The following is a 14,811-nucleotide window of genomic DNA, read 5'->3' as shown; positions in this document are numbered from 1 at the left end:
GCAGATTGCATAGACAGTGTTTCACTAGAATTGTTAGCTTCCAGGTGGGGTCTGTGGATCTCCTGGAATTACCACAACCGAGACCAGTTTCCCCTGAAGAAAATGGCTGCCTCAGATGGCAGACTGTATGGTATCATAACCCTGTGGAACACCTTCTCTTCTCCACACCTGACTGCCTCTAGGCTCCACCCCCAAATCTCCGGTGTTGTCCCACATAGAGCAGGCAGCCCTATGTTGCCAGCATGGTGTAGCGGTTAAAACTGGTGGCTTCTAATCTAGGGAGCCAGCTTCGATTCCATGATCCTCCACGTGTAGCCAACTGGATAACCTTGGGCTAGTCACAGTCCTGATAGTGCTGTCTGACCTAGCAGTCCTATCAGGGTTCTCTCAACTGCATCGGATGTCTATTGTGGGGAGAGGAAGGGAACACGTTTGTAAGCCACTTTGAGGCTCCTGCTGGTAGAGAAAGGGAGGAGTGTACAAAAAAACAACTCTTCTTTAACAGAAGAACTTCAAGCCAAAAAAGAGAGAGAGAGAGAGAGAGAGAGAATTAAGGACACTCCTCTCTTTGTATCAGTGTCCTGCCATAGTTTAGTACCCCTGCAGTTACATTTTGATAATATATATTTTTTTAATGCAGAGGACAAAATGCACACTTAATTTGGCATGTCCCATCTATTGAGGACTGTGTCTATGGCAGAGTGAGTCCCAAATCACTGGAAAAGGGGTCAGAAAGTGCTGCTTGAGTCTCTCACACTGATAATTTCAACCTATTTTTAGAGGTGTTCAGTAACCGGCAGGTTCTGGTAAACATTCTAAACAAAGTCTTTCAAACATTAGAATTCAACCCAATGCATCAAAGTAGAGGGAGATAAAAGAACTGAAGATAAAATGCTTTCTGATTTATAGTTAAATAGCTTTACTAAGAATGTCCAGGGATGATACTGATACCATGAGTGGTGCTTTGAAAGTTCAGTGGCATTGAATCATTGTCGTACATTCTGCAGCATTACTCTTTGGCAGTATTGCCATTGCTGACTTTTCAACCTGTCTTCATAGCTGTGCTTTTATAAATAGTTTGATCAGCAGCAGTTATCTACTGGTAAACATCATCACAAAGAAAAGCTTCATCTGCTTCATCTGGCGTCATCTGGGCATGGAACTGAGGTCACTGTGGGTGGGCATGTGGTTGTGGTTGTATTCTGCAGTGGGCTGGGCTAGATGACGCTGGAGGTTCCGTCCAACTTTGATTCTATCATTCTATGCTTATTCCTTCAAGCATCAATTCTAGGTTTTAGAGGGTCCTGGCCAGCAAATGTTTCCATGAACTGGCCAAATTTGTGGTAAACTTTAGTTTGTGGGCCTGTTCATGCCTATCCCTATTAAAGATTGAACTAGAATTTGGAGGATCCAGGTTCAAATCCCCACTCAGAACATGGAAACTTGCGAGGTGATCTTGGGCCAGTTACACACTTTCGGCCTCAACTATGTCACAGGTAGTTAATCCAGTTAATGCTGTTTTTTTCCTGAGAGATAATCTTGCTTTGATGCACACTTTGACAGGATTGATTAAGTATGTATAATATTCTAATAGAGCCCATTTCATACACCCTGTGGATAATGAACTTCCAATGTGCTTTTGCAGCTGGATTTTCCTATGCAAAACAGGGCTGAGTCTGCATTCACATGTTTTTTTTCATTGTCAGTCCTGATTATTTTTGTTCGATTTAGACTTGAATCTTGCCAGAGATCTACAACAACCATTTCTCCCTTTGGGAAGAGTGTTAACTCACCTGCTGTAATCTGCACCCAAATAGACTCTTCTCCCTGGAAACTGGAAAAACCAGTTTTCACAGGGACTGATCATGGAGTCCTTTTTCTCTCCCCTCTCCGTTTGTTTGATTGGTCTGTTGATTGGTTTCAGCTGATTGGTTGGTTTCCAGCAGGAGCAGACCCTTTCACTTCTTGTGGTTTCATTGCTTTCCTCAAGCTGTTTATCCCTTCACAGGCTTCAGGGGTGGGGGGGAGAAATGCTCCCCAGGGCCACACTCTTTCTGGTCTTTTTTTTTTTTTTAAAGCAAAGGGAACATTTTATACTAGGATTTCTATGTTTAAAAAACAACTGTGGAGGCACTTCATTTCATTCTTTAAAAAAATAGTATATGTTGTAAATACTGTCCTCAGGCACAGGGTCAGAACAGTTATAATAGCTCAGTTAGTAAGCTATTCACCTTGCCAACATAATGTTATGAGTTCAAGGCAGGCTGTGAGTCTTTCCCCCCCATGCAGGAGTTAAATTTAATTTTTTACTTTTGAAAATCACATTTTAAATTTTTAATATTTTTTAAACTTGAGCTGTTCAAAAGCAACATAAACAAACGAACAAACAAACAAAAACTCCTGCATGGGGAGAAAAGATCCGCAGCCAGCCTTGAACTCAAAAAGCTATGGCATCAAGGCAAGTACTTTACTGAGCTATCTTGGCTATATTGAATCTGGCTGCCTATAGCCCAATTCAAAATATTCACTGACTTTTTGCAAGCATTCCCCCCCCCCCGCCTCCAAGCATGTGCAGCAGACTGGGAGAAGGGGTGGCAACTGAAGATGACCACAGGTTCATTTTTAACTCCTGATATGAGTGCTTATGGAGTGACTCAAGGGGTCAGAAAAAGCAGAAAAATATTTCCACAGCACATAAGTTTAGACACAGGGCCATTTCGCACAGAGCTCAAAGTTGCCATTTGGTTGCTGTTAGCGAAATCGCTACTTCAACTAGCGAAATGTAACTAGCTGTGCCCGTAACGCACAGCTGCGGTTTTTGCGGAATTTAGCACTTTCACTTCTCGTCACTTTCGTAACCCACAGGCTTCCGGTTCTCCGTCTTTTCGCTACAAAGGAGGTCCCTTTTTAGCGCTTCTGGCCTCCCGTGCCCGTCAATCAAACTGCGGGCACACCTTTGACCTCGACCCTAAAGCCGGACTTGTCGGGGTCCCCTTTTTTTAAAAAAAACCTTGGGAAACCCGTAGCAACGCGTTATCGTCAAATCATTGGCGCCCTTGGAACGTGTTTTCTATTGTTTTCTATGAACCAGAGGTTGATGCATTGATATGTTTGAAAGGTTAATCCCCGCCCACAGTACACGCCCACAGGTTACCTGCTTATATGCACCTGGGCAGACACGCGGTCGGCCTCTCTTTGTTTGCGTTGCCTACTGCCCGCAGCACAGGTTAACGTTGCAATGGAGAGGATTATTGTTCAATTGTTGGCTCGGATGATTGCGTTGGTCCAGCGTATCCGCACCACTGTGCAGCATAGGAGGGCTGCTTCAGAGGAATACCGAGAACGTATTGCCAGAGCGATGACCAGCAGCACAAGACGTTCTCAACGGGCAACCATGGCGGCAAAGAGGCACTGGCAAGCTCTGGCAGAGGTCCGGTTCCCCCCCCGGTTCTGGGCGGACGAAAGATCCTCTGACTGGTGGGAAAATTTTGTGTGGGCTCGCTGGGATGATGACCACTGGATTGCCAACTTTAGAATGTCTAGGGGGACATTTTTTGAACTCGTGGAGGCTCTACGTGGACGCATGGAGAGGCAAGTCACTGGCATGCGGCGACCCGTGCCAGTGGAAAAAAGGGTAGCGGTCGCATTGTGGTACTTGGCAACCCCTCAGTACTTCCGGACAGTAGCCCAGCAATTCGGACTCGGAGTCACTACGGTTGGCGATATCCTTAAGGAGTTCTGCCTCGCCATGGAGGCGGAATTGTTCAGCAAAGTCGTGTGCCTCGGAGACCGGCTTGGAGCGGTGAGTGTCATTCGATCCCCTTTGCCCTTTAAAATTTTTTTCTTGTTTGACAGGTCAGCAACGAAGACGCGATACACCCCACGCTGACTTGCCATGGCTTATATTCTTTTCTTTCCCTTATTCCAGAGTATGGACGGGTTTGCCAGGCTTGGATTCCCGCATTGTTTTGCGGCCGTCGATGGAAGCCACATCCCTATCCGTGCCCCCGGGGGAAGCATAAAGGAGTACGGTAACAGGAAGGACTTTTGTTCTGTTCTCCTGCAAGGAACTGTGGACTTCTCCGGACGGTTTATCGATGCCGAGGTGGGGTGGAGTGGCAGGAGGCATGATGCCCTTGTTTTCAGGGAATCCAACCTCAGGAAAGCCATGGACGAAGGGGTCTTTGTTCCAGGAAACCCCACCGCCACCATTGAGGGCGTGCGTGTGCCGGCGTTGGTGCTCGGTGACGGAGCCTACCCATTACGACGCTGGCTCATGACTCCCTACAAGCGGCCAAGGACAGACGTGCAGAGCCACTACAACCTCAGTCACTCCCGGGCAAGGAATGTAGTGGAGCGTGCCTTTGGACGTCTGAAGTCCCGGTTCCGTTGCCTGATGTCCCGACTCCATGTGCATATAGACAATGTGACTCCGCTGATCATCGCGTGTGTCATTTTGCACAACATATGCGAGGACAAGGGACATAACATCCCCTTCCCTGTGGATGAACCTGATCCTGTGGTCCTTGAGGACACTCAAGACATCCCTGAAGCAAGGAGAAAAAGGATCTATGCTGAGGGGTGCAAGGTTCGGGACGCCATAGCCACCCACATCTACAGAAACAGGAGGCGTGTTTAATTGTTTTTCCCACTCTGTTGTTGAATAAAGTTGGTGTTCTTTGCTTAACCTTGTCTTGTGCGGTTTGTGTACTTTGCCTGCAAAAAAACGGGGATTCTCTGGTAGAAAAGCACTTTGACAGCCCTAAATGCTAACTCCCCACTGAAATTGACACACACAATACGGAAGCGCTGAACGGGGAAAGTTCGGGGAGGCGGGTAGCCAGGAAGTATTGGCGACCCCTGTCAAACCGGAGGATCAATCCACTTATGTTCCAAGGAATAATTTTATTGGTGGGCAGCTTTGATACATTTAAAATAGGGGTGGTCGATCGGAGCAACGCACGTTCGTTCCCTAACCGTCATTCCGAAGATGCCGAAGCCACGGAAGGGCTCCTTCTGGCAGCGCGCCGAGGCTGAGGCACTTCTGGAGCTAGTGCTCCAATCTAAAAGTGTTGGCCGCCTTATGGCCAGCACCCACTGCCACACCAAGGGTGCTTACCTGGTGTTGGCATCGAAGCTGAGGGAGAGGGGCTATGTCCGGACCTGGGAGCAGGTCCGGACAAAATTTAAGCGAGTGAAGCTGGACTTCCTCAACAGTCTGGAGCAGTGGGGGGGGGGGGTCCCGCAGCCAAGCGGCAGGACGGTCTTCCACGACCAGATGGTGAAAATATGGGAGAAGGCTGGGAAGCCCCCCCCTGGAAATGAGGAGGCATATGGGTAAGTGCTGCCCTCGTTGTGTTTTGCCCTTAAACATGCATGGCATGACTAGCTGCCTCTTTCCCCTACTGTCCCCAATGCAATTCGAGAAAGTACTTAGATGCTGTCAACCCCCTCTGACTTAGCCCGCCAGTACTGTGTAGAACCACTTTGGTTATGCGCTTTGACTCTAACTGTGGTGTGTCTACCAGCTGTGTTTCATCTCTGGTTTGTGTGCTTTTAATTATGATTTCTCTTTTTCTTTGCCCAGCCACACAATCACCATCCAAGATGGCAAAAGCACCTGAGCTTGAGGAGGGGGAGGAAGAGGGACCTTCTACCTCGGGACAGGCTGCAGGTGAGAGTTTTATGTCTGTGCGGGAGACCCATGTGTGTGTTCCCCCATGGAGCAATATGGGAGCCTGCTGTGATGCCTCCATTTTAAGTGCTATTAAATTCTTTGTTTGATTTCTATAGCAGAAACTATGGAGGCAAGGCTGCGTGCAATGGAGGCCAGGGTGGCTGCCTTAGAGGCTGAAGTGGCAGACCTCAAAGGGGAGTTACAGCAGCAAAGGCAGCAGAGGGAGGCGGAAGAACGTAGGTTATGTTCCCCACTGCCCAACTCTTCTCACACTGTGGCTACGGCCACCAAAAAGTGTATGCATGTAAACTAAAAAAATTGGAAAATATGTCTGGCACTAATGTGTACTTTTTCTCCCTCCCCACACAGTTAAGAAGAAGGAGGACGAAGACCTCTTCCGCCGCAAAGTGCGGGGGACCATGGGACGGTTGTGCAGGAGAGTGAGGGAGCTGGAAGGGGCTGGGGAGGGGAGCGGTGGGACCTAAGTTTTGTTTACTTTTTGTGTTTTGGGGTGGGGGGTGTTGGGGGGGTTCCCAGTTACTTTGCCCATTTTTCTATCCCTGTTAAATATTTGAATTTGTTAAAAAAAAGTTGGCTTTCTTGGAGGGTGGTGGTGGTGGTGGGGGGGTCCAAGTTACATTCCCTTGTTTTTTTCCCCTGTTAAACTGTTTCTGAAAATAAAATGTTGTTGTAAATTTCCTGAAAAAGACTCCAGTGTGACTCCTTACACTCGCACACCTTTCACCCCAAACTCCTAAGACACCTTTAACCTTTAAAACACCCTCCAACCTCCAACCCACACAACGGTGCCAGAATAGGCACAATCACTAGAGAGGGTACACAGAGACAGAGTCAAAAACATAAACTTTATTGAACAGAAAACAGCAAACACAGATAAACAGACAAAATGGCCCAAACTAGGAGGGGGAGAACTTGTCCGCGGGTTTCACGACTCTCTTCCCGAGAACAGTCCTCCTTCTCGTTTGGGTCGCGGCATTCTGAGAGGGGGTGGGTGGGGTGGGTGCTGGAGGTGGTGGGGGGGTGGGGTGGGTGCTGGAGGTAGTGGGGGGGGTGTGGGTTGGGGGGGGGACGTTCACTGTAATCTGAGGAGGGGGGGCCGCCTCCATAACCGCGACCGCCCTCTCCATCAGCCTCCTTATCATTCGAACTTCCTCCACGCTTTCGCGTAGTGAGTTGTTCGAATCTCTAAGGATGGCACGGAATTTTTTGCCCTCCTGGGCCACGAGGGAGAGCATCGCCTGGTCTGCAGCAGCTGCACGCCTGGACTCCTCCTGGCAGTGCTCCAGGATCCTTTCTCCCACACTAGTGAGGACGGAGATGCGCCGCAGCCTGCCGCGTTCCCTGGCCAGCCTCTCCTCAGCCGGGAGAGCGCCCCTGGGTGGTGAGCCAGCTGGCTCGTCGTCTTCAGAAAGGACCTCTGTTGGCAAAAAAAGAGAAAAAGAACTGTTAGTAACAACGAGACAGTCAAAACCCACCCTGGTGCACATGGTGGCCTTTCTTGGTCACATATTGTTAAACCAAGACTCAGAACAATGCCAGGGGAGCACACGGTTATTGTTTGTTTGCCCATGGTGGCCTGTCTTGGTTACATGTTAAACCAAGACTCAGAACAATGCCAGGGGAGCACAAAAATGAAAAGGAAGCACACAGTTATTGCACACAGACATTGTCCTGCAGCCATGGCTCGAAAGGAACAGTTCATGCACGCTCACCATCTTGTATGTGTATCCGCCTGCGCAGGGCAGGAGGTCCAGCCACCCCACGCTCCTCCTCCTCCTGTGTCCCGGGTATGAAATCTGAAAAAAGGGAACAAAGAACATGATTAAGGACCAAAGTGTGGCAAAGCAAGCTTCAAACCCTAAAGCAGCAACGTTGAGGGACTATCTTCTGTCTCTTGGCAGTGCTGCTGCCCTGCACAAACAGAAAAGCACAAAGCAGTTAAACCCCCCCCCCCTATTGCAACTGATACTTACCAACATTTGTGGACGCCCCAGAATCACTGTCCTCTGCTACTGCTGCAGGGGACTCTAGGACCACCGTCCCAGGCATCTGTGTCTCTGTGGACAAGAGCAGAAAATAGTGAAAAAGGAGCAAGCATACAACCTGAACCACACAGCAAGCTCCCAAAGAAGTGGCTAGAGCACTGCAGAAGGCCTATGGCTGAGGCATGCAACAAAACTGTTTGGGTTGTTGTTTAAACACAACCGTTTTAAAAAGCCACCCAAAGCAATCCACAAACATCCAAGCATAGCATGCGTTGCAACGAACACAAGGCATACAATGGTGAAAAAGGAGCAAGCACACAACCTGAACCACACATCAAGGTCCCAAAGTAGTGGCTAGAGCGCTGCAGAAGGCCTATGGCTGAGGCATGCTGCAAAACTGTTTGGGTAGTTGTTTAAACACAACCGTTTTAAAAAGCCACCCAAAGCAATCCACAAACATCCTATCATATTATGCGTAGCAACGAACACACGAGAAAACGATCCCCAAACGTCAGAACACACATTTGCTCAATATAAAAACAATAAAATATAAAATAAAAAGAAAATTACTTACCGGAGGCAAGGGGCGTTTGCTCAGGAACCTCCTCCGGCTCCCCAGGAGCGATGGCCATCAGGTCCACCGTGACCAATTCCGCTGGTCGTTGCTGGACGGGGGGTGGAGGCCGAAAGCTGGACGAGGTTCCCTCGCCGGGATCCTCCTCAGCGGGTGGTTCCTCGACCGGGGCAGCCGGCTTCCGAACCACCTTAAGGCTCCTCCCGACGCGCTTCGGCCTGCCGGCTCCTTCCCCGTCTCCGTACAGCTGGCGCTGCTCCTCGAAGTAGGGGCAGGTAACCTTTTCGTTGCCGGAACCCTTATTATGGTTCACGGCACGCATGTACTCCGCCCTCATTGTTTTGGTCTTCGACCGGCATTCAAGGCCGGTCCTGTTGTGGCCCAGGGCACGCATCTTAATGGCCACTTGTTCGAAGACCTCCCTATTTCTGTGAGAGGACTGGAACGCGTCCTGGATTTTCTCCTCCGAGAAAATCGCGATCAGGTCCCTGATCTCCGCGTCCCTCCAAGTTGGGCCACGGCCGGTTGCAGGGACGGACGAGGCTTGAGAAGAGGATTCCATGTTGCTTTCGCTAGTAGCTGAGCAAAATGGTGGTGCGAGGTGCAGGGTGCAACGGATCATATACCTTCCCGCACACAAAGACAAAGGGACGAGCCGGCTCCTGATTGGTAGAGGGCAGTAGGGGACACGCGCATTGGCCACATTAGGTCACATGTCACGTTCAAAACTCTTCGCGCGGGAACAGGATCTGCTCCTAATGGCCAGATTAGCGCCTTTTGTTTGACTTCTCGCATGCGCTGATTCGTCCACACGCGGGAAGAGCAGTTTGAACATGCAGCGGGAGCCATTTTAGTGAGATGTCCGCCATTACAAAAACGCATGCCGGTGTAAAACCGAGAGCAATTGCAGTGGTACGCGACAGTTCCCCAATAATATTCATCAACCAAAGCATAAATCAATGACATGTAACTGGCGAACGTTCGTTGGCACGCTCAGCGGACAGTTTTTTAAAATGAACGGCGGACGGCGACTCCGCTTGCCGGAGGTCTAGCCGCCGATGGAAGGGGTTGTCCGCACCCAAGCACAACCACGCACCCGGAACCACACAAAGACCCACTACACATAAACCGCCCCTCATGCTAGAATCATTTCTATTGAACCCCTGTAAGCTAAACTGGAGACTGCGAGCGATGAACGTTCGTTGGCACGCTCAGCTGAAAGTTTTTTTAAAATGAACGGCGGACGGCGACTCCGCTTGCCGGAGGTCTAGCCGCCGATGGAAGGGGTTGTCCGCACCCAAGCACAACCACGCACCCGGAACCACACAAAGACCCACTACACATAAACCGCCCCTCTTGAAATCACCTCGAATCATATCTATTGAACCCCAGTAATCTAAACAGGAGCCTGTGAGCGGCGAACGTTCGTTGGCACGCTCAGAGGAAAGTTTTTAAAAATGATCCCCGTACGTTGACTCCGCTAGTACTGGCCTACGGTAGACGGGGTTTTAAGCTATGGGCAAATGTTTGGAACGTGACGGTGTGTGCCACTGTGCTTTTGGAAAACTATTGTGGGGTCCGGGCAGAATTTCAGAAAGTGATCTTGCTTGAAAGCCAGTCGCTGTCTCGTTGCCTCGTAGATCCCCGCTCGCTCGGAGAAAAAAGATGGCGGACAGTTCGCCGGAAGTTAGGAGGAAAGGCTCGGGAGGAGGGACTTTGAAGAAACCGCAACAATGGTAACGCACAAGTCTGTGGCGCTACTGTTGCAGATTGGTTGCAGGAGTGTATCGCTATCCGGAGGGTGAATCCAGTTTTCTGGATTCCCCTAGAAGCGCTACAACGAAGCGCTTTTTGCGGGTCGGTTGCAGGACTGTTGCAGATTGTGTACGACGTCGTGGGTTATGGCAAATTTGTAGCGTTTCCAATTGGCAACCATCCTGCTACTTTGAAGCCGTGCGAAATGGCCCACAATCAAGTTGAAGCTGAAATGAAGGAACATACCAACCCATCAGGAGAAACCTAGGGTTGGGTGATTCGGCCACTGAAATGGCCAAATTGCTCAACCCTAGCACAACGTCAGTCATGGAGGCATGGCTGCAGTGGGTGAGGAAGGAAAAAGCCAAACGAAGCAGCCCATCTGCACCCAGAACAGAGTTTCTCTGATGGGAAAATCCACTCTTGGATATGTCAGGGATTAAGTAGTTTGACTCCAGGGTCAATGCTCACCTGTGCAGGGGAGGAGGAAATTCCTGACTGGAAATCAACATCAAGCGTAGAAGGCTTTTGTTTATCTGAACCAAAACAGCATTAAAAGCCCAGTGCAGATAAGCCCCAGGAAAAAAAACTACTTTGTAAGCGCATTGAAAGTGCAATGAAACTGCATTGAAAGTGCATTATGCAATGTGTGTGGAAAGGACCCATGTAACCCTTTATATCTTGAGATGCATTTTCTTATGCTGGGGCTTAAATTTTGCTTCAAAGAAGAGCAATAATTATTTTAAAACATTCCTGCGATGCGACCGTCAATTGTGTGTGTGATCTGCATCTTTGCACAAGAGCTTCTTTATGGGCTTAGGGGTCGGTTGTGGTCTCTTCACAAATGTTGAGCTACACCTGATAATGCAGAGCTAATGAGTTAGGAAGGAGTGTTCTTTTTATTAACAGCAGTTATTCAGGGTGTTTAAATAAGGAAAAAGAAGAGTCACTTGGGATTGGCATCGGGATGATAATAAGAAGCATTAATTTTTATTTTGCTCTCTCTCTCCAAACACAGCTTTTATGGGCTAATAAAAGACAAATTTTATAAGTTCACAAAATCAGGGACTACGGGGAAGAGGAAATGCTCTTGCCATTTACCCTGTGGGAAAGCTGTGCGTGTGTGGAAACAGCAGAAATTTAGTAATAAATGTAATACATCAGGAAGTGGACACTTATAATGGCTTTTGCCACAGCCGCCGAGTGTCCTGCGGTACTTCGAAGACGAGCAAATCGTTGCAGATGCTTTCATGAGCCAGAGCCCCATTTCCCCGCGCATCTCCCATGGATCTGCTCCTAATTTAATAAAATCCCCTTTTATCATGGAGCACAAAGATACACAGAACACAGAGAAATGTTTATCTTATCATATACTCGGTCATTCAATTGTAGCTCTTTTTTGGCTGCCCGTATGGAATGGTAGTGCAACTAGCTGACCTAGCAATTGTAGATACTTATTCCCTCCTCAGGTGGCATATCCCAGGCAGAAACAATGCATTTAAGACAATAAAGGTAAAGGTATCCCCTGTGCAAGCACTGAGTCATGTCTGACGCTTGGGGTGACGCCCTCTAGCGTTTTCATGGCAGACTCAATATGGGGTGGTTTGCCAGTGCCTTCCCCAGTCATGACCGTTTACCCCCCAGCAAGCAAGCTGGGTACTCATTTTACCGACCTTGGAAGGATGGAAGGCTGAGTCAACCTTGAGCCGGCTGCTGGGATTGAACTCCCAGCCCCAGGGGCAGAGCTTTCAGACAACATTTCTGATGCCTTACCACTCTGCGCCACAAGAGGCTCTTTTTAAAAACAATAAGTGATAACAAATGTTCTGTCTTCTACCAATGCCTGACTGCAGTTATGTTCTAAATATGGGTACCAAATGTATGCACAAAAGCTTCTTACCATGGAGGAAGAGAAAAGCTGGGTTTTTGTTCCCCACTTTTTGCTACCTGAAGGAGTCCCAAAGTAGCTTACCATTGCCTCCCCTTCCTTTCTTCACAACAGGCAGCCTATGAGGTAGGTGGGGCTGAGAGAGCTCTGAGAGAACTGTGACTGCCCCAGTTGGCTGCATGTAGAGAAGGAGTGAGGAACCAAATCCACCTGGCCAGATCAGAGGCTACCGCCCTTAACCACTATACCACGTTGGAGGAAAGATGGTGTGGGAGAGTGTGATCTTGTCACATCTCAGGAGCTATACAGGGTCAGCACTTGGAAGAAGAACCACCACTGAAGACTCTGCAGAAGAACGCAACAGCAAGCCCCCTCTGCTTAACCACTGGCCTTGATATCACCTTGCTGAGTCAGCTGTCCACACAGGCAGCGCCTTTCCCATGACTGAGAATGTTGTTCCTTTTGAAGCCATTTCCAGTCATGGGAAGGGAGCAACAGCATGTGGCCATGAGCTGGGGCCAGTACATTTATTACCATGACCTCCTCCATGCACTCTTTCCATCTGGAATACATTGTCTGAAGGGGATGTGGTTGATGTTTCAGAGCTGTAGCTGGACTGGCACCTGCTTCCTTTTTGCATCAAGGCCCCTGGGGAGCAGCCGTCCCTCCAGAAAGAATTTGTAGCAAAGTTCTAGGGAAGGGAAGGGGATCACCCTAGTACTGTGACCATACACTTCCAAATAGGCAATTTGTGCACTAAGGAGACAAAGCAGGACTGTGACCACAGATTATAGAAGAAGAAGGGCTGTTTCTTTACACCCTGCCTGTCACTACCCAAAGGAGTCTCCGAACGGCTTACAAGCACTTTCCCCTTGGTTGCCCTGCAACAGACAGCCTGTGAGGTAGGTCGAGATGAGAGAGCACTAAGAGAGCTGTTTTGCAAGAACAGCTGTAAGAGAAGATCCATAAAACTTAATCCACTGAGAAGCGGGGGTATAAAAGAAACAGGAAGTCCACAAGCGCGGTGACTGCAACAGGTCCCCAGCAACTGATATAAATGGGCTTACTGACTCAGCTACTGGAGGGAGTAGATCAGTAGCCATTGATAACCCCACCCTCAATGAATTTGTTCACGCATCCCCCTTCTGAAGCCTTCTACGTTGGTAGCCATTGCCACATTCCATTGCAGCAGGTTTTGTGTTTTCCTAACAGACGATCATCCTCTGGGCATACATTGAATAATGCACTTTCACTGTGCTTTTGCAGCTGGATTTTCCTGTGCGGAACAGGAAAATCTACTTCTAAAGTGCATTGAAAGTGCATTGTTCAATGTCTATTGTCTCATTGTCCTCATCTGGATGACCCAGGCTATTGTCAGATCTTGGAAGCTAAGAAGCATCAACCTTGGTGTCAAGGAACAGACCTGCCAGACCTCTGAGTCCACAGGGTAAAGTATGCAAATAAACCAGACTTTCATTAAGATTTTTATTGTAGAGGATTAGAAAAAGAAGTAAATGCAATTTATTCAATGCAGCGTATAATCCATAAAGCATGCAATGCACAAAAGAAGGAAGACTAGCTCACAGCCTGGCATCTACTCACTCTTGAGTCAGGCGGGCCTAACTTCAGTTTTGTACATGAAACAAACTTCTATCTGCTTCTCCTGCACAGTCTTTAGATGTTAAGCCTATCAAAACCCAAGCAAGCTCCCTCACTCTGTGTCCAGGCTCACACTTTTAACCGCTCAGGTGGTGACATAGAGCCAAGCAAAAGCTCCACTCAGTGGCAGCTTCGGGTGCTTTACCTTTCCACTCATCTGTCTCCCCAATCCAAAATCTCAGGTTTATTTTACCCATCAACAATTTGCTAGAATGACAAATTAGCTTTGGGAGATCTAATTGCAACTCTCAGCCTGGTGCCAATTGCCAACAGTTGGGCAATTCACATACCAGGCAGTAAATCCGAAAGAGAAAGAAAGTCTTTCATGATGCCCTGTCTGACACCTGGTTATTATTCAGATGGGAGATTAATGAGGAAGTCCAGGGTCACAGGGCGCAGTCATTTAGGATATCTAGAGATTTTACCACTTTGGCATGACTGAAACACACATTTATCCAGTTGATATGAGGGCAGTACAGCCATTATTACAACTCCCTCTCCTTTGAATTGTTTTGGTCAAATCGATCTGAATGCAGCAGGATCGACAGAGGGAAATAAAAAGTACCTAAGTGCAGAACCTGCCCAGGTTAGTTCTCCTTGCTGTGCCCTGGTTTTGCTTAGTAGATTGTCCTGTTTTTCACATGACAGTTGCGATCCATCCTTGGCCATTTTTAACCCTAGTGGGGATAGCCAACAAATCTCCATTAAACTGCAGAAAAGGAGCCAACAAAATATCCTTGCCACTTCTTCCACCTCAATAAAATATATATTATTCCCTCTGCTGCATTTCTTTTCCTCTGGGAAGTAACAGCCACAGAAGAGCTTTTACCCTGGCTAGGTGCATGGTGCTACCATCTGTAGCCTTGACTGGGAGGTACAAAAAGACCCCCTTCCATGGAAGATTATGTCTCTGTAAATCTGACCAAGTAGATGATCTACAGCAGGGGTAGTCACACTGCGGCCCTCCAGATGTCCATGGACTACAATTCTCAGGAGCCCCTGCCAGTGAATGCATCTGGAGGGCTGCAGTTTGACTACCCCTGATCTACAGCATATTTTTCTGAGCTGCCATTTCTGTATTGAGACCTGAGCTAAGTAGATCTATCCTTTGGTGAAGCAAAGGTTGGGGCAAAATGTATTAAACAACACAGTTATAGTTAATAAACTACTGTCTGATAAATTTCCAGAAATTATTAAATCTGTAGCTAAATAGAGTTTGTGGAGCTGGCAGGGTTATGCTTATGATAAATGA

At 48.2% G+C, this 14,811-nt stretch overlaps 2 protein-coding genes across 5 annotated transcripts in view; both read right to left on the bottom strand.

Moving 5' to 3' along the window:
- Positions 1 to 14,811, bottom strand: part of LOC143845051 (uncharacterized) — a 391,664-nt gene that overhangs the window by 103,269 nt on the left and 273,584 nt on the right. The window lies entirely within an intron of this gene.
- Positions 5,844 to 8,928, bottom strand: LOC143844959 (uncharacterized). Its single transcript, XM_077352849.1, has 5 exons — positions 8,258 to 8,928; positions 7,672 to 7,755; positions 7,411 to 7,494; positions 7,000 to 7,115; positions 5,844 to 5,864 (listed from the first exon to the last, which is right to left on the bottom strand). Exons 1-5 carry the CDS (start codon positions 8,877 to 8,879, stop codon positions 5,844 to 5,846), a joined length of 927 nt encoding a protein of 308 aa, XP_077208964.1. The 5' UTR covers positions 8,880 to 8,928.

This window comes from Paroedura picta, chromosome 9 (assembly GCF_049243985.1).
Source record: "Paroedura picta isolate Pp20150507F chromosome 9, Ppicta_v3.0, whole genome shotgun sequence".
NCBI lineage: Eukaryota > Metazoa > Chordata > Lepidosauria > Squamata > Gekkonidae > Paroedura > Paroedura picta.
Note: the sequence above shows the minus strand (reverse complement) of the source record. Positions and strands in the feature narration are given on the sequence as shown.

Bases quoted from the DNA above. Each gene is read 5' to 3' on its own strand.
- LOC143844959 (XM_077352849.1), bottom strand. From the start codon at position 8,879: ATGATCCGTTGCACCCTGCACCTCGCACCACCATTTTGCTCAGCTACT. The intron at 7,116-7,410 runs GTGAGCGTGCAT...TTTTGCCAACAG, and splicing joins GCGGATACACATACAAGATG to AGGTCCTTTCTGAAGACGAC. The intron at 5,865-6,999 runs GTGGGAGAAAGG...CTCCCCTTTGAG, and splicing joins GCATCTCCGTCCTCACTAGT to GTCTGCCACTTCAGCCTCTA.